This window comes from Labeo rohita, chromosome 11, assembly GCF_022985175.1.
Source record: "Labeo rohita strain BAU-BD-2019 chromosome 11, IGBB_LRoh.1.0, whole genome shotgun sequence".
In the NCBI taxonomy this organism is placed as follows: Eukaryota; Metazoa; Chordata; class Actinopteri; order Cypriniformes; family Cyprinidae; genus Labeo; species Labeo rohita.
In genome coordinates, this window is record NC_066879.1 from 9,682,081 (window position 1) to 9,707,008 (window position 24,928).

At 39.8% G+C, this 24,928-nt stretch overlaps 1 protein-coding gene across 2 annotated transcripts; it reads left to right on the forward strand.

The window, feature by feature from the left end:
- Positions 1-928: 928 nt before the first annotated feature.
- On the forward strand, positions 929-21,231 carry calcoco1b (calcium binding and coiled-coil domain 1b). Of its 2 annotated transcripts, none has more exons than XM_051122204.1 (13): positions 929-1,044; positions 1,875-2,034; positions 2,153-2,255; positions 7,991-8,199; positions 8,711-8,923; positions 9,032-9,180; positions 9,319-9,388; positions 9,602-9,856; positions 10,003-10,128; positions 13,274-13,336; positions 13,419-13,506; positions 13,617-13,762; positions 20,654-21,231. In XM_051122204.1, exons 2-13 carry the CDS (start codon positions 1,903-1,905, stop codon positions 20,663-20,665), a joined length of 1,566 nt encoding a protein of 521 aa, XP_050978161.1. In that variant the 5' UTR covers positions 929-1,044; positions 1,875-1,902; the 3' UTR covers positions 20,666-21,231. The 2 variants fall into 2 exon arrangements, with proteins under 2 accessions (XP_050978161.1, XP_050978162.1); XM_051122205.1 differs by lacking the exon at positions 20,654-21,231 and adding an exon at positions 20,378-20,583.
- The last annotated feature ends 3,697 nt before the right edge of the window (positions 21,232-24,928 follow it).

Consider the following 24,928-nt stretch of genomic DNA (forward strand, 5'->3'; position numbering starts at 1 on the left):
CTTTCCAAAAAAAGAGAAGGCCCTTATCCAACAGCAACGAGAGAGATGGGCTGCATACCTGTATGCGCAGACTGAGCAGTCTGATTTGAAAAAGTTGCTGCAAAAATGGGGTGTTACTGTCACAACTACGTGTGAAGGATAAGCGTGAAGACAAAGGACAATAAAATCAAAAGTCTTTAATATATTCCAAATGGGTAAATCCACAAGCAGGGTAGGAACACACGTACACATAGACGAGAACAGAAGACAAACACTGAACTGAAACCAACTTATAAAGACAGGTGATTACAATGAACTTAATTAAGACACAGGTAAAAAAAAAAAAACATATATGGGCACATGAGGGAAAAACCAACACAAATAGTCCAGGGGTGTGACAATCATGTTTGAGAGAGCAGCTGAGAGAGAAGATCCTCTTCTTACAGCAACAAGGAGAGACAGGCTGTACATGCAAACTGAATGGGAAGAGGAGCTGAAAAATGGGGAACCATTACCGTTACCGTACCGACAATACACACAGTACACATGCAAATAAAATTAGCAAATTATAAAATGTTCTAAAATATGCAAATGACAAAATAAGCATATTAGAAATGAACATTACAAGATATGTGCGTAAAATATACATCTACAAATTTGCGCAAGTAATATGTGTATTAAAATCTGCAGTTTAAATAATGTGTATCTAAAATGTATTCATGTTTTCATATTACAGACCTGCATAGCTAAAAAACAAACAAACAAACAATTTTAATTTGGTTACACAAGTACATTAGTCTTTACCACCTGAATTATTTGACATTTTACAAGCTATCAGTTAAAAACAAAATCAACAAGTCTGCTGTCAGACAACACAGCAATAATCTTTTGGACTTCATTTCCCAGAGTGCTGCAGAGGTGGGCAGTCCACTGACATGTGCATTTGTTATTGTTTTTTACACTCACACAGCCAACTTAAGTCTCATCAAGATCATAGGCACACAAACAAGGACATTGAAGATCTCAGATGATCTGATTCTTCGATAAACCTAATTTTGTATTAAGGTAGGAGTAAAATTTACTCTATTTTAATTATGGTGTTCCCGTGACATTTTAAATGTAGATTTAGACCACTAAAAATAAATGAATAAATAAAAATGATAATAATAAACTAAAACAAAAACATTTTTTTTTTTTTGTTTATTTGAATGCTAATTTGCGGCTGTTCATGCTGAACTGGCAGAGCATCCAAACCCCAGGTCATGGGTTTAATTCCTAGGGAGCATATATGGTGAAAAAATGTATGGCTTGATTCCATTGTAAATCATTTTGCAAGAATCTGTCTACCAAATGTAAATTAATCTGTGAAATGTGTAACATTTTTACTTATTGAAAAGACTGTCATAAGTAAAAACATTTGCTCACAGATTCAGGTGTCAGTATATTTTAACAAGACTTTATATTTGAGAACCATTATGGATTTTTACAAAAGGGCCCCAAGGGTTATGTTTTACATATAAATGCCAATACAGTGATTAAATAAAAAGATTAGAAATGTTGAAGATCATGAAATAATCATGATTACAGGCTATTTGACCTGTCTGCTACTTCTGTGTAAACATTCAAAGAAAGAATGCTGTTACCCCACTCTCATGCAGTTTCACAACACTTGGAAATCTAATAGCAGTCATCTGTAGTGTCAAGCATTGCTGTAGTCTTTAGTTTAAAGGAAAGGCACTAAATATATCCGACTACTACACAAACATAATTGTGCTGATTCAAATTTCCAGCCACTTTACTTATTTTGAAACACTGAAAATGTTCAGTAATCATACATCTGATCTATTTGAACAGCAGTTTCCCCCCCACACTGTTTGACTGATTTCTTTGTGCAGTCATATGACTTAATTTATAGCTATTGCTATGGAGGAAAAAAGAACTGTGACTTTCCGAGATGTTGCCGAGAGTTATTTCTCACAGACAAGGGTGGACTGTCGCTACACTATAAGCAAACAACACAGCTGGAGCAGTCATGACTGGATAGGGCTTTTTAAGGTAACTCTTGTACTGAATTAAACATGGTGTTTATTTATAACAATTTATAAAACAAAATATGTGGAAAAGATTAACCTGCACAGCAAATATATTTTATATTACTCATCTTCTTTCACAGGTGGGATGGCTGACAGTGAAAGAGTACTACACTTTTGCCTGGGCTCTAGCACCAGAAGGGTACCAAACAGGAACAGATGCAAACTGTAGTGTGGCCTTTCACTGTATGTTTATATTTAATATATAATATACTATTTTATTTGTGTTTGTTTATATATAAAAGCCCAGTGTTTCTGTTCCTGGAGGCACACCAATAGCACACATTTTGGATGTCTGTGTTCAAAATCACTCTCATACCCACATTCACTATTCCCTTTTACTTTAAAATAGTCCAGCTGAAGGAGTGAATGAAAATGAGTGAACAAATTCGGACACTGAGTGCATTGGGAACAGAAGCATGTTCCTTAATGCAAGAAGTTTGGAACAACCAAGACTCTTTTTAGAGCTGGTCTGGCTAAACTGAGCAATTGATGTAGAGGGTCCCTGGTTAGAGTAATGACCAAAAAGCTAATGGTCTCTCTAGTTGGGCTCTGTGATGATGCATGTAGATGGGCTAAACTTAGCAATTGATGTAGAAGGGCCCTTGTTAGAGTGGTGACCAAAAAGCTGATGGTCACTCTAGTTGAGCTCTATGATCATGTATGCAGCCCTGAATGGATTTTTTTTGTAGTAATGTAACATTACATGACATACTAATTACATGCTGTTTTATTGACATTTTTTCCATGTTTGAAACACTGATTGATGTATTACATGAGACATGATGCAGAATTGTACTGTATCTTATAACACCATCTGATGTTCAGTCATTTTTATTTGCTGCTGTAACTAGTAGTAAAGTGGAATAGAACACTGCCGCTTCACAGCAATGCCAAGTCACATTAAAGAGCATCAAACAGTATTTATTGTTTGAATTTACTAATTAAATAGACATAATTTTAAATATGAAACTTTGTTTCATATCAAAAGTAAGCTTATTGTGATTTACTGGATGGGAGGCATGCTGCAATGTCCTGTTCATTCATTAACTGAAAACAGCAAAGACCAAACAGTCAATTCATCTGCTATGGTGTTGAACATGAAAAGTGATGTACAGACTCACATGCTTGTCTTCTAAGCTCATGACAAAAAAAAAACAAAAGCTATTAAATGTCTTATAATTAAATTACGAAAATTAAAAACAGCGCTTTGGGAACTATATGCCCACACCGCCAGACTTGCAAATCTCTGCTATGTGTAAGCAGGTTAGGAAGAGAGGACAGAGGAGCCCGGAGTGGCTTGGAGGTCTAACCCATAGAACCTCACAAAGGTGAGTGGCATGGACCAGCCTGCAACGTTGCAAATGTCCTGCAAAGGCACACCTGAAGGGAGGAGGACAGAAGGCCTGTAGTACAATGAACCATGGCACGGAGGAGGGCACCTTGGGGACGTACCCCGGTTTAGGATGCAAGAATGCTTTGGCCATACCAGGCGCAAAGTCTAAATAAGATGGGGCCACTGAAGGAGCCACTGAAAAGGCCTGCAAGTCACCACTCTCTTAAGGGATGAGATGGTGAGAAGGAATACAGTCTTAAGGGACAGAATTCTATCAGAAGTCTCCTCAAGAGGCTCGAACAATCTCAGTTGAAAGACTGGAGGCTATGAGTTGTGCCCCCTCAGGGGCCACACCCACAGCTTCCACAACTCCAGGTAGGGGTAAAAGATGTTGCCCCCTGCCCATGAGAGGAGATCCCTCCTGATAGGAATATCCCATGGAGAGCCGTCGAGGAGAGAAATCAGGTCTGAGAGTCATACTCGGCCCGGTCAGAATGGGGCTACTAGCAGTAGACGGAACCCATCCCTGGCGCACTCTCTCGAGAACTCCCGGGAGCAGAGCAATCAGGGGAAAAGTGTACAGACAAAGCCTCAGCCACATCTGTACCATGGCATCCAGTTCCAGGGGAGCTGGATGATTCAGACAGAACCAAAGGGAACAGTGCGACTTCTCCTGAGTTGCAAACAGATCCACCTGAGCTTGACCAAACTTGGCCCAAAAGAGCTCTATCTGGGGGAGGAATTTCCATTCCCTGGGCCTCAGCCCCTGTCTTGACAGGACGTCTGCTCCCTGATTGAGATGGCCTGGGATATGAACTGCTCTCAGTGAGAGGAGTTTCCCTTGGGCCCACAAGAGGATCTGGTGTGCCAGCCTGTACAGGGGGCGCGACTGCAGACCTCCCTGGTGGTTGATATAAGAGACCACTGCTGTGTTGTCAGAGCGCAACAACACATGATGGCCTCTTAAGTCTAAGAGAAAGTTTTTTAAAAGATTAAACACAGCCAGCATCTCCAGGCAGTAGATGTGCCACATGAGATGGCGACCCCTCCACGGGCCAGGCGGCCACTCAAAACCGCTCCCCAACCAGTGAGGGGCACATCCATCGTTAGCGTTTTGCAACAACAAGGAGCTCCCAGCACCGGGCCCTAAGATAGGAGCCAAGGATTCCTCCACATGTCTAAGGCCTGAAAGCAACGCCACATGACCCTGATTACGCAAAGTGGGTTGCCCCTCAGGGAAAACCCCTTGGTCCTGAGCCACCACTGCAAGGGTCTCATGTACAGCAGGCCAAAAGGTACTACGCTGGATGCAGCTGCCATCAGACCCAAAAGTTTTTGAAACTGCTTCACAGTGAGTGACTGGCCTACTTTGACTCTCTTGACTGCCGTGAGGATCAACTCGATCTGAGCAGGAGACAGACGTGCCTGCATCGTGGTCGAATCCCACACGACGTCCGGATAGGTGGTTCTCTGTACTGGAGAAAGCACACTCTTCTTAGCATTCAGTCGCAACCCCAACTCTTTCATGTGGGCGAGAACTACATCTCGACACTGAGCCGCCATCTGCTCCGATTGAGCTAATATCAACCAAACATCGATATAATTAAGTATGCGGATGCCATGGAGTCAGCGCAGCATCCACACACTTGTTGAAAGTTCAGGGCAAGAGTGCTAGACCGAAAGGAAGAACTCTGTATTGGTAGGCTTTGCCCCCCAAAAACAAACCTCAGGAACTTCCTGTGTTGTGAAAGATGTGAAAATATGCGTCCTTTAGATCTATTGTGACAAACCAGTCCTCGGACCTGATCTGAGACACAACCTGCTTGAGAGTAAGCATCCTGAACAAGAGATGCATACGGTGCAGTTCAGTCGACAGAGATCTAAAATCGGACACAACCAGAACCGGGGGCCCACCAGAATGGGACGAACCCACTGAAAGGAGGCAGCGCCGGTGGTCTCCTTGGTGGCGTGGAGGGAGAGATCGGCAGTGCGACGAAGCTCAAAAAAATTGTCTGCCCTCACTTCCTCGCCCTCGTCTAACTCCTTTAGCAGGTTGGCTTGACCCGCTGAAGCTGGGGGATCGCCTTGTAACCCACCACGTTGCTGTAATGGAGGGTGGTAGGTGAGTAAACACGGGCAGAAAATGGTTTGCCCCACGATCTCGACACCTCAGTATGGAGATTGTGGAAAAACGGCAAGCCCCGGCTTGGAGGTGGTGGTTTAGAGAGCAAAAACCTTTCATCTAGTTTACTTTTAGGCGGCTCTGATGGTTTTTCTACGGGCTAATCGATCTTGAGCTTGGTTACCGCATAAGTTACCACCTCCAACAACTCCTTATAATGAACGGACTGGGGTGACGTGTCCCCAGCCTCTTCAGTCGTCTCCACATCACCTCCTCGGAGGACAAGATGTGGAGCATCAAGCCCTCTCCTCAGGGGTAAGAGACGCGACTAGAGCGTGACTGAAAGACAGAAGCTTCAAGCTGCATTCACCACACGTGCGTTTATAGCTTCCTGGTTCTCTGCGTCACCCCACCCGTGATGTCTCGCTTCTCTGTTGGACTGATTTCGAGACGGTGCTCGCTGCAGAGCCAAATGGGAGGAGCTGGAGCTCTAGCTCCCCCTCACTGGAGGTAATGGGTGGAGATAGACACCTAACCACACCCTAATCCTACCCCTTACCCTACCCTAAACATAACTTCACCCATTAGTTTACACAGAGGTGGAGCTGGACATCCAGAGAAGGGTAGCTGGAGGCTATTCGGCTCTGCAGTGAGCAGTACTTGCTGATTTCACATGTGTTCAGAGCGTGGTTACGCTGAAGCCGTTCCCAAAAGACAAAGATTTGTTAAAAGAACAGCCTTGAGCCAAGTGAGGTCTCAGACCATTTTTCAGTGACTGGTTAAATGTCTTTAAGCTCCCCATTTCACTGTGGGTAATAGTAAGCTGTAAGTAACTCAGCAGACACTGGTTATGGGTCATTGTCAGTCATCAGGTCCTTGGCAGGCCTCAGCGGGCAAAGAGCAAACAGCAAATCAGCGATGGAACTGGAGGTGACAGAGCCTACTCTGACCAATTTCAGTGTAAATCCTAAACTACCACAAGGAAATGCAAATGATGTGGCACATCATGAGTTCACCACAGATATACTGTACTGTTGAATGTGTTCCCAAGGTTTTGTTGACCAAAGCAAAGGCTGAACAAGCTCCGCAATGTCTTTGTCTAAACCTGGCAACCATACAAGATCCCTACAATGCTGCTTGAGTTTAACTATGCCGGAATGGCCCTCATGCACCATGGCCTGTGCTCGTCCTCTAAGTTTTGCAGGGATAATGGTACAGTGTCTGTGCTGCAGACAAAGGCGTCCCTCTGCTTGCAGTTTGCCCAGTTCCGCTGTGACTTCCTAACGCAGTACCAGTGAAATGTGGTGAAGTGGCTTAATTACTGGTTTCACCGTAGAATCCAAGAGCCGCTGGTGTTTGGATACAGCTAAGCACCAGTCTTTAAACAGTGTCCGCCATTCTTGTTTCCAGGGACAACTGACAGTCAGAATTTGAGCCCTCTTGTTGTCCAGCAGAGAAATGTCCAGACTCATAAACAGATCCCATTCAAGGATATTGCTGCCATGGCACATAATATGAAATGGGAAGTTGGAAGGGCTTTGTTGCCTTACTGGACAGGCACGTGTATAAGAACAACAATGTTGACTGCATTTTTTCAATATCCAAATAAATTCATAGAGGTCACCTGGAGGGCAAGTATGGCAGGAAACATTCATTATTGGCCATATTAAGTAGTAACCCTTAAAGTAACTGCCATTCATTTGGAATGTTTTTTTCTCCATTCTGTCACCGATGGAGTTTTGGTTCCTTGCCGCTGTCGCCTCTGGCTTGCTTAGTTGGGGACACTTATTTTTCAAACAATATTGTACACCATTTGAACTGAACTGAGCTGGATGATGACATCATTGAATTCAATGATGAACTGCCTTTAACTGAAAATTGAGTGTTTACTGTTGCCCTTTTGCATTATTGATGCACTATTTCATATTTCATACTGTACAGCCGCTTTGTCACAATTCTGTATTATTAAAAGCGGTCCTCTTACTTTATCTTTTTACTTTAACTAACCATCAGATTATTAGTCTAATTAAGCATTCATCAGTCCCCTCAAATAGTGCCCTATCTGAGGGTATGGGCGGCAATTTTGGATGCAGCCTTGGAGTCTCTACCAATGAGCTGATGAACTGATACATGAGTGTTTGATTAGGAAGAGATGTACAAATGTATAGTGGTGGTGTGCCTTCAGGATGGCGAAACACTGTAGTAGCCTATATATAGTTTGATACATGTGCAGGTCATTAATGCTGTCATATGTCCAGCACTAGCAGAAACAGCAAGTGAAATAACAACTGCAGTTCTTGGTAGAACAAGACCACTCAGTTGACATCTGATACTTTAAAACTGTTGCGACACTTCTGCAAGTGCCTGACATCTTTAAGGCTGTACCAGGCTATTAATGTTTGTCACATGTTTTGGTTTTAGGAGTTTTCTGACTCTTTTTCCACTCTTTCTGCCATCTTTCAGCATCCTATCTACCAATACCTGGTGGGGAGGCATATCAGTTTGTGTATGTGGATGAACGTGACGAGATATGTGCGGTCAGTTCTCAGTTCACCTTCTGTTCTCCAAGACCTTTGGATGAACTTGTTACACTAGAGCAGGAGAAAAATGGTGGGGAAGAGGAGGAGGGAGATGACCTGCTGGTGGTGGTGCCAAAGGCTCTGATCCTGCAGGTGGGGCTTCCTTCAACACACAAAGACCAGAAAACAAAGAACAGATTTGACTGTAACAGAGCTTTTCAATCACCCTGATTAACGTTTGAACACCTAGGCCACATTTTTTAAAAATGTATGCCATTGCAACATATAGCAAAAAATTAATTAATTAATTAATTAATTAATTAAACAAATTTTGGTAGGTGTTAAATAATGAAACACTTTTATATTTTTTAGTTGTTAGTGGAAACTACATTTGTGATTACTCTTTAAGGACAACTGTGTGAACTTGAGGGGAAATTATAGTTAGCTCTAGCACAATTTATTTATTTATTTATTTATTTATTTATTTATTTATTTTACACATATATACAATATAAATGTTACTGTATCTAGCAGTATCAGTGTCAGACAAATGTGACTTCAGTGCCAAAAAAAGAAAGGTCACTAAATCTGTCTAACTATACATACTAACATTTTATTTTGCTAATTTTCTGTGCATATTCTGAAATATGTCTGGTATTTCTAGAATCTCTTGGAAGGATGCCAGCGTGAGTTACATGAGCTACGTAAGAGGTTCGAGACTGCTGATGCTGAGGTTGAGAGAGAAAGGGAGAGATGGAAAACTGAAAGAGATGAGTCTGAAAGAGTACAAAATGAGATGAGGAGTCAGACTGACGAGCTAAAATGCAACCTGAGGCAAAGCCATGAAAAAATTGAGGAACTCAAGCAAAAACAAAAGGTACAATCAAATTTTTGGGCATGTTTCTGGACCACCACTAATCAGAAAAACAAAAACACAGAGACCTTCTGTAAATTAAACTTTAAACTTAGGTATATTTGCCTTCAGGATGTGCAAAGCACTCATGGAGACATGGCTGCTGAACTTAATGGGCTGCTAGCAGAGAGAGATGAAAACCATCAGCGAATCAAAGAACTCAAACAGGATGCTGCCACTCTGACTCAACAAAAACTGGACATAGAGGCCGAACTGGACAGGTGATTGGGACACATCCCAATTTTCACAAAAGCATAATTATTCTTTGTTTATGGACTGTTAATTTCTATGAAATTTAACCAACTGATTAAATAAAATAGCTGTTAAGAAACAGAAAACACAGCCATTTTTATCTGCAGAATGAAGGAAAGAGTTAAAAAGATGACCATACAGAGGCGAGATGAAGAAAAGGAGAGGAGAGATTTGCAGGTGAATTAAACCGAAATGTTGTATTCAACATTACCGTTTACATTCTGCATTGAAATAATTCCTGCATCCTGTGAAATAATTATGAATAATCAACTAATTTGTTTTTACAATTTTAACAAATTCACATTACATGGACTTCAGAATTTCTGGTGAAGGTCCTGGTCTGACAGTAAAATTGCATGGTTAGTATGTGAATTAATATTTTCTCTGCAGATAGAGAATGAGCAGGCACATGCTGAGCTGCGGACCCTGCAAGAGCGTCTGGAGGCCAGTGAGCGTAGCACTGAGGCCCTCCGCAGGGACCTGAGTGAACTGGGCTCCTTGCAGAGTCACAGTCATGCAGAGCTGCATCAGGTCAGACTGCAGACTGCACAGATGAGTTTACAACTATCCCAGGCTAACCTGGCACTGCGTGAGGGGCAAGCCACTTGGGCCCAGGAGAGGGAAACTTTAAGGCAAAGTGCAGAGGTAAGAGAGATATCAGTCATAATTAAATCTCTCTCTCTCTCTCTCTCTCTCTCTCTCTCTCTCTCTCTAACTACTATTGCCACTTTTATCAGATCCCCCACAACACCATAAGTATGTGACTCTCAATCTTTGTGCTCTTGTTAAAGTTGGATAAGGATCGTATTCTCAAACTGAGTCGTGAGCTTCAGAAGAAGGAAGAGTGGCTTCAGGAGGAGAGAACAGAGCGAGAAAAGCTGGAAGTGGAGCTGGGGAACGAGAAGGATTGTAACCGAGTAAATATTCCATGACACATGCAAGGCCTATAATTAAACTTTCACCTCAGTCACAGCTTTCTGTATACCCGGCACATATGTGGGTCACATTACTAGTCTTGGAGTAACACCAGTATGAGGCAAGAGTTGCTTTAAAAAACTTGTAAATAAGCTGACCAAAATAGATTTTAAACACCACTATAAAATGCATGTGTATGTGTTTTTCCCCCTCAATGATTCATGTTAGTGGATGCCACGGCATATTATTAAATTGTTTAATAAGAAATACATAAGTTAGTAAACTTGAAGGGTTAAAGTGGTATAAATTTACATCTTACTGTTTCAACTGCAGCACTTCAACACCTACTTTACTCAGACTAACCTTCTACTGCTCAGGACAAAACACTGAAAAACTCATACAACAAGGTACAAAAAGCATGTACAGACAGGAAAAACAACATCTAGGGGCATGGACAAACAAATCTATGCACGAAAGCCCAGAACATAATTACAGGTACAAAAAAACAAACAAAAAAAAAAACCTTTACTGTTATCAGAAGTGAAATGTTGCCATTCGTAACACTTTTGGGTAGAGATGGGTTGGTGTGGAAGAAATACAGAAGGAAAAAAGGTCAAAGATACAACCGGCTGGAACTTCTCTTATGGAGAGGTGATTTTCAGTACCCTCTTAGACATCTTAACACATGTTGAGACATCCCTTGCTGTACTTCACCTTGAGGTGAATTGTTGGAGTTTGAAAATCCACTTTATTAGCCTGGTTGAAGAGTTTGGAAACTGAATGCCAAGGCTAATGCTGCATGCTTGGTGAAAACCTCCAGTTGACCTATCGATAAGCCCCGCCCCCATTCAACCACCACCATTCAAGTGGGAATTAAATATTCCATTTAGGGATATATAACATATTTTAAAATAAATAAGCAGAAGAAGTCTCATATTACAGTTGGTCATCACGATCACAGATGACAACATGCAGGATCAACACAGTTCATGTATCGCAGGATATGATTAAATTAATGTACATTTAATTATTTTAATATGGAAAGACACTAAAATGTAGACCTTTGTTTATGTGTTTTTGACCTAAACTGTACATGATGTGAGAACAGTTCGCTATTTAGGTTTGTACATTAGCATGGACTCACTAACTTTACCGTTAGCTAGGTTTAGCAACTAATGTGAGCTCCGGATCTTCCAATGTTTCTCTATGGCGCTGAAACCTAAAGATGTCCGAGTTCCGCTACACTCCCTCCAGGAACTGTCTTCGTTTCTCTATGGCCTAGACAACTGCCAAACATTACTTTCATGAAGTGGAATAGTTCAGTTGTGCTCCCTTAAGGATTTTGACTGTACAAATAACGGGGTCTCAGCACTGTTTTCTTAAGTGCATCAAATCCTGCCTGACACTGAGATGATATGCCCCAAGAAACTTCAGCTTTTTTTGAAAATGTGACATTTACGAGTGAGGTTGGCCTAAGTCTTTAGGCAATGGTGCTGAAGTCTGTCACATTGTGCTCTGCGTGTGTGTTTTTTTGTTTTGTTTTGTTTTTTAGGTAGGTAATAATATATTTGATGTATACAAAGCAAATGTTCCCTTTTAGGCCAGCTAGCACTCTTCACATTGGCCTTTGGAATGTAGCAACAGCATTCCATAAATCATATTCGGCATGTCCCGAAACTGGAAGAGACCTTTCGTCTTAATGAACAATAGCTATGTTTTATTGAGTAGGTACTTATTTTGAATTAAGTAATTGCATTGTGAGTAATTACTTTGTTGCTATCACATGACCTACCAGCATCAGTTGCATCACTTCACTGCCAATCACTTCAGCAAAGTGTCCATTGGATGTGCATTTCAGAATCTTGCCGGAAATAGTAGGTCATCCCGGTACTTTTTGCCTACTCTTTTATGAGAATTTGTACATACTTCTTTTTATCCTATACTGTGTTTTGTCTACTATATAGTAGGGAAGTATGCAATTTTGGATACAGCTTTAGCCTTCTTCCTCTAGAATGACTTGTCAGTAGCCAAGTACAAATCCAGTGAAGAGAACAGAACAACTTGGTGTCTTTGGGTGATTACAGGATGTTATTGTCAGGTTTTGGGTAAGGACAGAGTGAGACACAGAACACAGACATTTGACCCCCATGGGCTGAACTGGACAGGCAAACAGATGGGCCAACCAGCCAAAGGGAACTCATCAACACCTCAGGAACAACAACCACTATGAATTGGCACAGGACAGAGATCACATAGAGAAATAGGGAAGGAAATAAGCAGAGTAGCAAGGGAAAGTGGTGGGGGCAAATTAACTATTAAGGAAGTAACAAAGAAAGAAACAAAAGCCATGTGCATAAAAATATACAAACAAACAAGACAGAAGTCACATGCTCAAACAAACACACTAGTAGACAAGACAGAAGAAAAACCAAACAGTGACGTGGCCAAACAATAAGAAAGAAAAGCACATGACATGTGCCCAAAGAAAAAAAGCATTGACAGAAATGTACAGAGAATGGATGTCAGGATCCTGAAACTAAAACTAAACCAAGACTAGACCGAAGTGTGATCCACTAGAACAGACATAAGTGCATGACCAGCCAGAACCATATGCTTAGATAAAACAAGACTGACAGGGGTCCAGCCACCACTGATCAAGGAAAAAAACTAGAACAGAGGTGACCATATTCTAACATTAATGCATTATGGGTATCGAATGGTCGAATTTAGAATGGTCTTATAATTTACTCTGCCGTAATGTAAAACCAGTAGGATCCATTTGGCTTGGGTATTAAGAGTACATGAGCTCTTTGTAGCAATTTTAAGTCAGGATGTTGTTGAAGTAAAATATGTGAAGTTGTTACCTTGCTGGGCCTTCAACCATATCGATAGTTAGGGACATGCAGGATGAATGATGTTGTCTTCAGATAAGACATTTCCAAGAATTAAAGTGGATGTCAAGAGTTCATCGTCCATAATGTAGGTGTTGATGATGCACTCTATTCAGTATTTCCTGATAATGACTCTTCAGTTTTTCATGATAAATATATTTAAATGTAGTCCCACCGCAGACAGCATAAAATGTGATGTATAAAGTTCTCTCTGTATTATTTGGATATTTCTACATCATGTGTGTAAAACATACAGGAACTGAGAGCCAGTCTGAGAGCCCTGCAGAAGGAACAAGAGCAGCATCAGCTGGAGAAACAGGTGAAACCTTTCTGAATGTATGAATATGTATGAAGAGTGTGATCTTATCTGCCATGCTTACTGGAGTTTTATTTTCAAACAGGAGCTCTTAGATCATATCCATGTGCTGGAGCTGAGACTAGACACAGAGACAGATGCTAAGTGGGCTGAGGCAGTGGCATCTCCAACATGTCAGTTCCAAAAATCACATGATCCATCATTTCTTCTTAGACAAACATATACATTTTTGTAAATTTAGTGCTAGTGATATTGTAGTGAATCTTCGTCTTATTCCTTGCAGCTAGCATTGATAGTCCTCCATCAGTTGAAGAAAAGCCACTGCAAGAGTCTTTATCCGAGTTGTCTGTGAGTATGGTAGACAGCGAATACCTCAGCTCTCAAGGGTCAACAGAGCAAAGCCAAAAGGATAATGAGACTGATATGATGGTAAGTACCACAAAAAAAAAGGTCTCAAATTGATATTCCAATTAATGTAATATGATGTGGCACCAAAATAAAGAGAACAGAGTCTATCCATTTCATTTTTGCCTATGTTTGGGTATCTACATCCCACATTTAAAATATGTGTGAATTCTACTGCTTTATATACAGAAACAAATGATACTGGAGCTGTTTTTGTTGAATGAACTTCACTTTTCTGAGCAATGTTTCACCTATTTTTAAACATTTGGTCACATTTTGTGGATGTATATAGTCAGTTCCCATTTAAGGGGTCATCGGATGAAAAGTTAACTTTTTCATGTTGTTTGAACAATCTACCCTATAATGATAAAAATCCATGCAGTGGTTTTTAATTAATCTGTAAAAATAATATCCCCTTTTTTCAAATCGAGCCATTCTTAGATGCCTGTTGGTGTGCCGTCACACTGACAGAGGCCGCTCCCATGATAGTTGATTGACATGAGCGTCTTACCTCAGACCAGCTGTCACAGTCCAGTAACCTCCATTGTTTCGATGCCGGAGCAGGGATGTAAGTTAGATTGAGCGATTGAGGTGTTGTGTTGCTGGATGTAATTCAAGTCAAGTCAAGTCACCTTTATTTATATACCGCCTTTAACAATACAGAATTGTGACAAGGCGGCTGTACAGTATTAAATAGGAAACAGTACATCAACAATGCCAAAGGCAACATTAAACACTCACTTTATAGGTAAAGGTAGTTAATCAAAAACGATAAAATAAAATGCAATATTGTGTTAAGAGAAAGTGTCCCCAACTAAGCAAGCCAGAGGCGACAGCGGCAAGGAACCAAAACTCCATCGGTGACAAATGGAGAAAAAACCTTGGGAGAAACCAGGCTCAGTCGGGGGGCCAGTTCTCCTCTGGCCAAAGTTTCCGTGGTCTTGTGCCGACAGCCGTCTAGGTGATGTGGTCTTCACTGTGGATCCGTCTCTGGGGCTCATCTAGTTGATGTGGACTCCGCTGACATTCAGGGCTGTAGAGGTCGTCTCTAGGTGCTGATCCACCATCTGGGCTGGGTTCGGACTGGATCCGGGGGACTGCAGTGACCATCTGATCTGGATACGGACTGGATCTGGTGGTTAATGTGACCTCGGAATAAGAGAGAAACAGACTAATATTAGCGTAGATGCCATTCTTCTGACGATGCACTGAGTACATTGGGTGTTATGGGAAGTGTTCCCGGTTCCGGTTGACCTAATTAGTGCAGCCTAACAATCCTTTAACGGATTTGAATTATAAGAATGTGGATTTGTTATGTGTAAGCAAGGTTAAAGAGATGGGTCTTTAATCTAGATTTAAACTGACAGAGTGTGTCTGCGTCCCGAACATTGTAGGGTAGATTGTTCCAGAGTTTGGGCGCTAGATAAGAAAATGATCTCCCGCCCGCGGTTGATTTTGATATTCTCTGTATTATCAAATTGCCAGAGTTTTGAGAACGCAGCAGACGTGAGGGACTATAATGTGATAGGAGCTCACTCAGGTACTGAGGAGCTAAACCATTCAGGGCATTTTAAGTAATTAGCAAGATTTTAAAATCTATACGATGTTTAATAGGGAGCCAGTGCAGTGTAGACAGAACCGGGCTAATATGATCATACTTTTTGGTTCTAGTAAGAACTCTAGCTGCTGCATTTTGGACCAGCTGGAGTTTGTTTATTAAGCAAGCAGAACAACCATCCAATAAAGCATTACAATAATCTAACCGTGAGGTCATTAATGCATGAATTAATGTTTCAGCATTTGACATTGATAGCATAGGTCGTAGTTTAGATATATTTTTGAGATGGAAAAATGCAGTTTTGCAAATACTAGAGATGTGGTTTTCAAAGGAAAGATTATCATCAAATAGCACACCTAGGTTCCTGACTGATGACGAAGAATTGACAGAACAGCCATCAAGTATTCGACAGTGTTGTAGGTTATTACACGCTGAGGTTTTAGGCCCAATAATTAACACCTCTGTTTTTTCAGAATTTAGCAGTAAGAAATTACTTGTCATCCAATTTTTTAACTCAACTACACAATCCATTAGTTTTTCAAATTGGTACGTTTCGCCGGGCCGCAAAGAAATATAGAGCTGGGTATCATCAGCATAGCAGTGAAAGCTAACACCATATTTCCTGATGATATCACCCAAGGGTAACATGTAAAGCGTAAAGAGTAATGGCCCTAGTACTGAGCCTTGCGGTACTTCATACTGCACTTGTGATCGATATGATACCTCTTCATTTACTGCCACGAATTGATGGCGGTCAGATAGATACGATTTGAACCATGCCAATGCACTACCACTAATGCCAACATAATTCTCAAGTCTATTCAAGAGAATGTTGTGGTCAACAGTATCAAACACAGCACTAAGATCCAGTAGCACTAACAGAGAGATACAACCACGATCGGATGACAAGAGTAGATCATTTGTAACTCTAATAAGAGCAGTCTCAGTACTATGGTACGGTCTAAAACCTGACTGAAAATCCTCACAGATATCATATTTCTGTAGGAAGGAAGATAACTGTGAGGATACAACCTTTTCTAATATCTTCGACAGAAATGGGAGATTCGAGATAGGTCTGTAATTAGTTAATTCGTTGGGGTCAAGTTGTGGTTTTTTAATTAGAGGCTTAATAGCAGCCAGTTTGAAGGTTTTGGGAACATATCCTAATGACAGTGATGAATTAATAATATTTAGCAGAGGATCTATGAGATCTGGAAGCAAGTCTTTTAGTAGCCTAGATGGAATAGGGTCAAGCATAAAAGTTGTTGGTTTAGATGATTTAACAAGTTTATACAATTCTTCCTGACCTATAGTAGAGAATGAGTTGAATTGTTCCCCAGGAGATCTATAGCGCACTATCTGATGCAACACTGTAATTGACGGCTGCATAGTGACAATTTTGTCTCTAATTGTATCGATCTTAGAAGTAAAGTAGTTCATGAAGTCATTACTGCTATGCTGATGGGCATAGTCAGTGCCTGTTGGTTCTTTATTTTTTGTTAACTTAGCCACTGTATTGAATAAATACCTAGGGTTATGTTTGTTTTCTTCTAAAAGAGTCGAAAAGTAATCAGATCTGGCCGATTTTAACGCTTTTCTGTACGATAGGGTACATTCCCGCCAAGCAGTACGAAAGACCTCTAATTTTGTTTTCCTCCAGCTGCGCTCCATTTTCCGGGCTGCTCTCTTTAGGGCGTGAGTGTGCTCGTTATACCACGGGGTCGGACTATTTTCCTTAATCTTCCTTAGGCGCAGAGGAGCGACCGTATCTAGAGTCCTGGAAAAGAGACAGTCAATAGTTTCTGTTACATCATCAAGTTTTTCTGAGCTATTGGACATGCTGAGGAATTCAGATAAGTCAGGAAGATTACTTAGAAAGCAATCTTTTGTAGTAGAAGTGATGGTTCTACCATACTTGTAATAAGGAGTTGAATTTACAGTTTTAGTCATCTGGAGAAGACACGAGACTAGATAATGATCAGAGATATCATCACTTTGCTGCAGAATCTCAACGGCATTGACATCAATTCCATGTGATAGTATTAAGTCTAGAGTATGATTTCGACAATGAGTGGGACCTGACACGTGTTGTCTAACTCCAATAGAATTTAGAATGTCTGTAAATGCAGCTGCCAGTGCATCATTTTCAATATCAACATGGATGTTAAAGTCACCTACTATTAAGACCTTATCTGTAGCTAACACCAGCTCAGATATAAAATCAGCAAATTCTTTAAGAAAATCTGTATGGTGCCCTGGTGGCCTGTATACAGTAGCAAGTACAGACGTCATAGGGGATTTATCATTAACACTTGTTTCTCTGGATAATGTTATATGGAGCACCATTACTTCAAACGAGTTATACTTGAAATCCGTTCTCTGTGAAACACTAAAAATATTGCTATAAATTGTAGAAACACCTCCCCCTTTACCTTTTAGACGTGGCACATGTTTATAACAGTAATCATGAGGGGTAGACTCATTTAAGATAATGTAATCATCTGATTTTAGCCAGGTTTCTGTCAAACATAGCACATCTAGGTTATGATCAATGATCATATCATTTACAAAAAGCGCTTTTGTAGAGAGGGCCCTGATATTCAAAAGGCCAAGTTTTATCATTTGTTTCTCTGTATTATGTAAATTTTTTATTTGTTGAACGTTGATTAGATTGTTACTTTTAAATTGGTTTGGACGTCTCTTGTATTGTCTAGCTCGGGGAACAGACACAGTCTCTATAGCATGATATCTAGGTGTAAGGGTCTCTATGTGCTGAGAATTAACTGATTTTGGTGACGTGAGGCGGCTAGCAGACGGTCGGATTAGCCAGTCTGTCTGCTTCCTGACCTGGGCCCCAGTTAGTCAAGTGCAAACTCTAAGACTATATGCCATATTACTAGAGAGAAGAGCAGCACCACCCCTGGAGGGATGAAGACCATCTCTTTTCAACAGGTCAGGTCTGCCCCAAAAACTTGTCCAATTGTCTATGAAACCTATGTTATTCTGCGGGCACCACTTAGACATCCAGCCATTTAGTGACGACAGTCTGCTATGTATCTTGTCACCACGATACGCAGGGAGGGGGCCAGAGCAAATTACAGTGTCTGACATCGTACTTGCAAGTTCACACACCTCTTTAACATTATTTTTAGTGATCTCCGACTGGCGAAGTCGAACATCATTTGTGCCGACGTGAATAACGATCTTACTGAATTTACATTTAGCATTAGCCAGCACTTTTAAATTTGCCAGGCGCTCTGGCTCCCGGTAAACATTGGACTATGGTGGCTGGTGTCTCTATTTTCACGTTCCGTACAATAGAATCGCCAATAACTAGAGCACTTTGATCAGGTTTCTCAGTGGGTGCGTCACTGAGTGGGGAGAACTTGTTTGATGTTCCGATCGGAACGGAATAGCAGTGTTTTGACCCGCGACTATGCCGTCTCACAGTCACCCAGTTGCCCTGCTGCAAAGTTACCGGAACCGAACAATGTACGGGACTTCCTAAGCTAGTCACATCCAAAGCCGTATCTGAGGCCCTCACATTCTTACTATCCTCGATTAAAGTTTGGATGCGTGTCTCTAGTTCTGAAATCTTCTCTGTCAGCCTAACTATTTCCCTGCATTTATCACGTGAATCCCTCGCTGCCGACAGAGATTGATAAACTATACATATGACAGGTGATGCAGGTTACCAGGAAAGGAGAAGAAGCCATTACTCACCGTAGTTGTAGAACGATTTCAACTCACCACTGTTGTCTGATGAACTTGTGTAGAAAAAGGCGTAGAGAAAAAGTAAAAGTGAATGGCAAGCTAACCGGCTAACACACTACAAACACGCTGCACTCACGGTTGTATAATAAAAACGAGCGATCAACGAGAGCGAGGGAAAAAAGGAAAGCGGTAGTAGACGTGAATAGAGACGTGAGTGGGAACGCAAATGGCAGGCTAACCGGCAAAGGGAATGCTAACGCACAGTGCGGCGTTGCACTCGCGGTTATAGATTAAAAGCGAGCGATCGGATTAGTTTGATGGATAATAACAGAAATCTGGTGGGGAAAAAAGCTATGTTTTATCACTTTAAACAACAGAAAGTAATAGTAAAATAGAGATTTCCTCAGAAGAATAAAACTCTAGGGAGCTACAAACGCACACCACTCTGCAACAGGAGACCGGAACCGGAAGGAGCTGCTAACCACAGGTCGAGAGCTCAACCACAGGTCGAGAGCTGTGCATTTACAGCTCTTCACACCAATAATGAACATAGTGGTCGTCATTTACAGTGGATTATGCAGTGGATTATGTTTGTTTGTGAAGGGAAAGCGGCTCCCGATCTACATATATCCGTCTATGTTTGCACAAATCATTCGTGATCCAGCCTCACTTACAGCAGAAGTGTGTATAAGGGTTTTTTTATGAGTCTTTGCGATCGCCTTTCCTTATAACGTGGTAGTTAGGAAGTTTAGCGGCTAAACACAGCTAAATGTGGCTAAAACAAACAGGCTCGTCACTCCACAGAGAGAAGAGAGGGGTGGGGCGAGCAGAGCTCATTTGCATTTAAAGGAACAACCCCTTAGAATGAGTACCTTTGACAAGGTAAAAAGGGTGTCTTACACAACCATTGAGAATTTTTAACCAAAGTGTATTATAGACTTTTCATTAAGACCCTAAATAATCATATCAACTTGTGGAAAATGGGCATCCGATGACCCCTTTAAGTTCACTGCTGTTCATCTTTTATTAGCGTAGGAACATTTTCTGTCAATTAGAGAGCCTGATAATTAGAAAGTGTATATTTTGAATAATATATCTATTCATTCTGCTATAAATGCCTTTGCAGCTACGTCAACTCCTAGTCATTAGAATATTAACAGACTGTCCGTTTAATATCTGCTAAAATTTTATTTTGATGGTCCCCCAAAAGACATTCTGTTCTATCTCAAATACAATTACTAACTGTAAACCTAACAATATCTTAACAGTCTAGAAATACTCTAAGAAGTGTTAGTTCATGTGTACTGTAATAGCAAAGTTACATATCATTAGTAGAATGTCTAAAGTGGACTGCATGTTACAAAAAGCAAGAGGATCTAAAAGTGGAGCCTTATTCCGGTGTCATTGCTGACAAACCTTTACTGCATTCTGAACACAATGGTACAAGTTCAGGAGCTTTTGTATAACTCAGAATCTGTGTACTTCAGGAACAGTGGTTCCTGTTCACTTTTCAGCAATTATAAAAGTGTTTGGAAATGTTACAACTTGCAATTCTTTCTAATTTAATGTTGCTACATTATTACAAAGCAACTAAATCTCAGATAACATTACTTTAATAATATTGCTATGTGTCTCCCCAACAGAGGTCTTGCTGATGCCCCTGTGTGGTAAACAAGAGGTGGAAACGAAAAGAACCTGTGTGCAGCTTGTTTACATTAGAGCATGTTCATGTGCTCCTGATCAGTGTGAAGTAACAAAACAATTTTCCAGGCTGACTTATTTTATAGCCAGTATGTAATCTAAGAGATGCTGTATGTGAGTGTGGTGGTACAGTAAGTGTTGGTGTTCCAATAGTGTAATGTGTTTGCATCAGGATGTTTCCCTTAAGAATAAGGTGATATTCAGTAAACTTAGGTATATTTTCTAGATTTTCCATTTGTAGAAAAAAAGGTATTAATGTTATCTTGCATTTAGATTCAGAATAATGGAAGTGGATTGCAATGTTTTAGAGTAGCAGAGTCAAAGGGGCAGCAATTTTAAACTGAGGAGATTATTTCATTTTTCTGTTCTTAGTTCACAATGCTGTTATGTTATCCATCATTGATCTGAACTATATGTAAAAAAATAAATAAATAAATAAATAAATAAATAAATGTTATTTTCCAAGAAACAGTTACAGTTTGAATGGGTAGATTTTAAAAATAAAATAAAATACAAAGGCTGTTGTTTTGGTAAATGCCAGCATATATGCACATATAATGCAGTCTTGTACTGGACATTAAATCAATTTGGCATATACAGGTGCATCTCAATAAATTAGAATGTTGTGGAAAAGTTCATTTATTTCAATAATTCAACTCAAATTGTGAAACTTGTGTATTAAATAAATTCAATGCACACAGACTGAAGTAGTTTTTGGATCTTTTAATTAAACAGTTAAACATATTCCTCTTTTAAACAAGAGGAATACGACAACTGTAGCCAAATTCCTTGACACGTCTGTGTGTGGTGGCTCTTGATGCCTTGACCCCAGCCTCAGTCCATTCCTTGTGAAGTTCACCCAGATTCTTCAATCAATTTTGCTTGACAAGCTTCTCAAGGCTGCAGTTCTCTCAGTTGGTTGTGCATCTTTTTCTTCCACACTTTTCCCTTCCACTCAACTTTCTGTTAACATGCTTGGATACAGCACTCTGTAAACAGCCAGCTTCTTTGGCAGTGAATGTTTGTGGCTTACCCTCCTTGTGAAGGGTGTGAAGGATTGTCTTCTGGACAACTGTCAGCTCAGCAGTCTTCCCCATGATTGTGTACCCTAGTGAACCAAACTGAGAGACCATTTTGAACGCTCAGGAAACCTTTGCAGGTGTTTTGAGTTGATTAGCTGATTGGCATGTCACCATATTCTAATTTGTTGACATTCTAATTTACTGGGATGTGCCTGTATGTGTAGTCTAGTGTTTGTTTTGTTTTATATATATATATATATATATATATATATATATATATACACACACAAACACACATATGTTTATTTAAAAAATAAAATAAAATTTGAACCAGCTCCACCTTTTCTTAATCTATGTATTTAATTCCATCAGCTGATGATAATAAACAGTAGCCTACTTAGTATCCATAAGATATGCATAGGAACAGTTGTCGTATTCAGATTCTTTATTAATCTTTCTGTTATTGTCTTTTTTTCCTTTGGGTGTGTGTCTGTGTGTTTTCCTTTTTTGTTATCTGCCATCTCAGCTTCTAACCACATCATCATCCCCCACCTCTCCTCTTCCTCCTTTTCCCTGGGGCATTTTCCCCCACTCTACCCTACTTTTATACATTTTAAATATCCTGTGCATAGCGGTTCATCTTTTATATTATGAGATTTTGGCCAAATGTAGCCTATTAAACAGCAGAAATAACTGATAGACCCTATATAGTTACAATAAAGTTTATAACCTGAAAACATAATGCGATTAATTTACTGTCTCAGATGCGGCCGTAATGATGGACAAAAATCTAAACATAAACCTTGCCAAAAACCTTGTTATCTCTGAGTGTGTCTGATTTTATATATAAAGGCAAAATACCAACTCTGACGATGCATTGTTTAATTATTAGTGCTTAGTGGTGTGTCGTGGGATTTTTTTAACTTATCAGAACTGGTTGAAAAAGATTAAAAGACTGCTCTACTGCTTCCACCCCTTTCTCTCTCATTATGAAATCAATTGTGGCACACGCCTTGTTTTACTGCCTTCTCTAGACCTTTAATCTAGAAATAAAAAGTGATGAACCTTAATTAAAAACAGAGAAGGTGTGGGTGGACCCTAAATGGATTTAACCCTATTTTACACTTCTTTTTTTTTTTGCACCTTGAGCATCAACCTTTCCCAAATGAGCAGGTTTATGCCAGTCTTATTCTTTTACCATTTTTCCAAGTTTTCAGGGATCTGCTGGTTAAACCTTCCAACATTAAAACAAGAAGACTAAAATTACTGATGTAAAAGTCAGCAAATTTGAGACTTCGAATTTCGTTTCAACAGTACAGCATAAGAAAACCGTTGTGCAAGCACATCAAAGTAATAGTTCATTTTAACTATAAACTGTCACCTCTGGCCAAAATATAATAATAACCATAATCCATAATAACAATTCATCAAGTGAAGAAGTTTATACCCTGTTGTCCTCTTACATCAAAGGCAAGGCAAAGCAAGTTTACATTTCATATACAATGGTAATTCAAAGTGCTTTACATAAAAGGGAATTAAAATAATAAAAGAATCACAACATTAACAGCAGAGAATAAACATTTTTAAAATGATTAAAAATGATTTAAAATGAATTAAAACAGTTAAAATTAGATGAGGATACATAAAATACAGTGTAATCATTTAGACATAGCACAGTGCTCATTCAGTAAATGCACAACTGAACAGATGCATTTTGAGTCTAGATTTAAATATGGCTACTGTTTTAGTACATCTGATGTCTTCTGGAAGCTGGTTTCAACTGCGGGTAGCGTAATAGCTAAAAGCAAACTCACCTTGTTTTGAGTGAACCCTTGGTATTTCTAACTGAATTGATCCTAATGATCCAAGAGCTCTCTGACCCTCCATAGACATGCAGCAAGGGTCCTACCTTTCTGCTCAAGATCCAGAAAGATACCAAGAACATAGACAAAATAGTCATGGTACTCTCCAAAATAGCGCTAGGGTGACATGGAGGAGAAGAATAAAGTTATTGTAGTTTTGTGCGCAACAAAAAGTGTGCTTGTATAGCTTCATAAAATTACGGTTGAACCACAGATGTCACATGGACTATTTTGTCGATGTACTTGGTACTTTTCTGGACCTTGAACATAGTAGGACCTTTGCTGTCTATGGAGGGTCAAAGAGCTCTCACATTTCATCAAAAATATCTTAATTTGTGTTCCAAAGATGAACAAAGGTCTTGGAAGGGCAAGTAATTATTGACAAAATTTTTATTTTTGGGTGAACTATTCCTTTAAAGATCAAGCACAACAATTCTAGCAAAATAGTCATGGTTCAAGAAAAACACCTTTGCCCTCAGCATGTCCTTATTGTTTTACATTGCTATTTTACAGTAGCCTTATTTCTAGCATATCAAATATATACATGAAGACAGAGACTAATAAAACAAGAGAGTAAAATAGACCAGAACCCAAACAACATGCCCATCGCTGTGTAACTATGGAAACAGCCCTTGTGGTGGTCAGATAAATGAGGTTGTTAAAAGCTATAGCTTGAATAAAAAAATAAATAAATAAATAAAAAAATTATAATTCATGGACCTTATTTTAGTCTGTGAAGCACACTATTGATCTTGTTCAAAGAACCTTAATTATTGCAGTAATTTATTTTGTTTTATTCTGTTTCTTTCTATTTATTGTGAAAAATGACCCTCCTAACCAAAAGCAACTCTGGTGTGGTGCCAAGGAGTCTACGACAAATGATGCACATCTTATGTGTTAAGATTTGTTATTTTTAACAAGCATTAAATAAGAGATGCGCACAGACATCCTACTTATTTGCTTTAAAAGCTGCAGGGGCTTCCAGTATATCCTCCCATAGCAAATAGTGGTAGTAGCAAACTCTTTATTTAATATTTCTAATAACTGCCACAATCACAATCATATAATATTATAAAATAGTATGCTATGTATATATTATTACCTAGTAAAAATAACATTTTAGTAATGAATTTCAGAAGCTTTAAATACCTTTAGCAAGAAAGTGGAATGTATCAGTTTTGGTTGGTCTCGTTGTATTCTGTGCTTAATTTTCTCACGTTTTCCATACACTGCACTGCACTTGTTGCGTTGGCCACTAAGAAATGTGGAAAGAGATCATGCATAGTGTCCATTCTGTTTAAGAACTAGCTGAATTTGGTTTTATCTAAAAAAA

What these genes read in the sequence shown, in the direction of transcription:
- calcoco1b (XM_051122205.1), top strand. Translation starts at nt 1,903, where the DNA reads ATGGAGGAAAAAAGAACTGTGACTTTCCGAGATGTTGCCGAGAGTTAT. An exon ending in ACGAGAAGGATTGTAACCGA is followed by an intron (nt 10,129 to 13,273) that starts GTAAATATTCCA and finishes TAAAACATACAG; the next exon opens with GAACTGAGAGCCAGTCTGAG. An exon ending in ATAATGAGACTGATATGATG is followed by an intron (nt 13,763 to 20,377) that starts GTAAGTACCACA and finishes TGTTACAAAAAG; the next exon opens with CAAGAGGATCTAAAAGTGGA.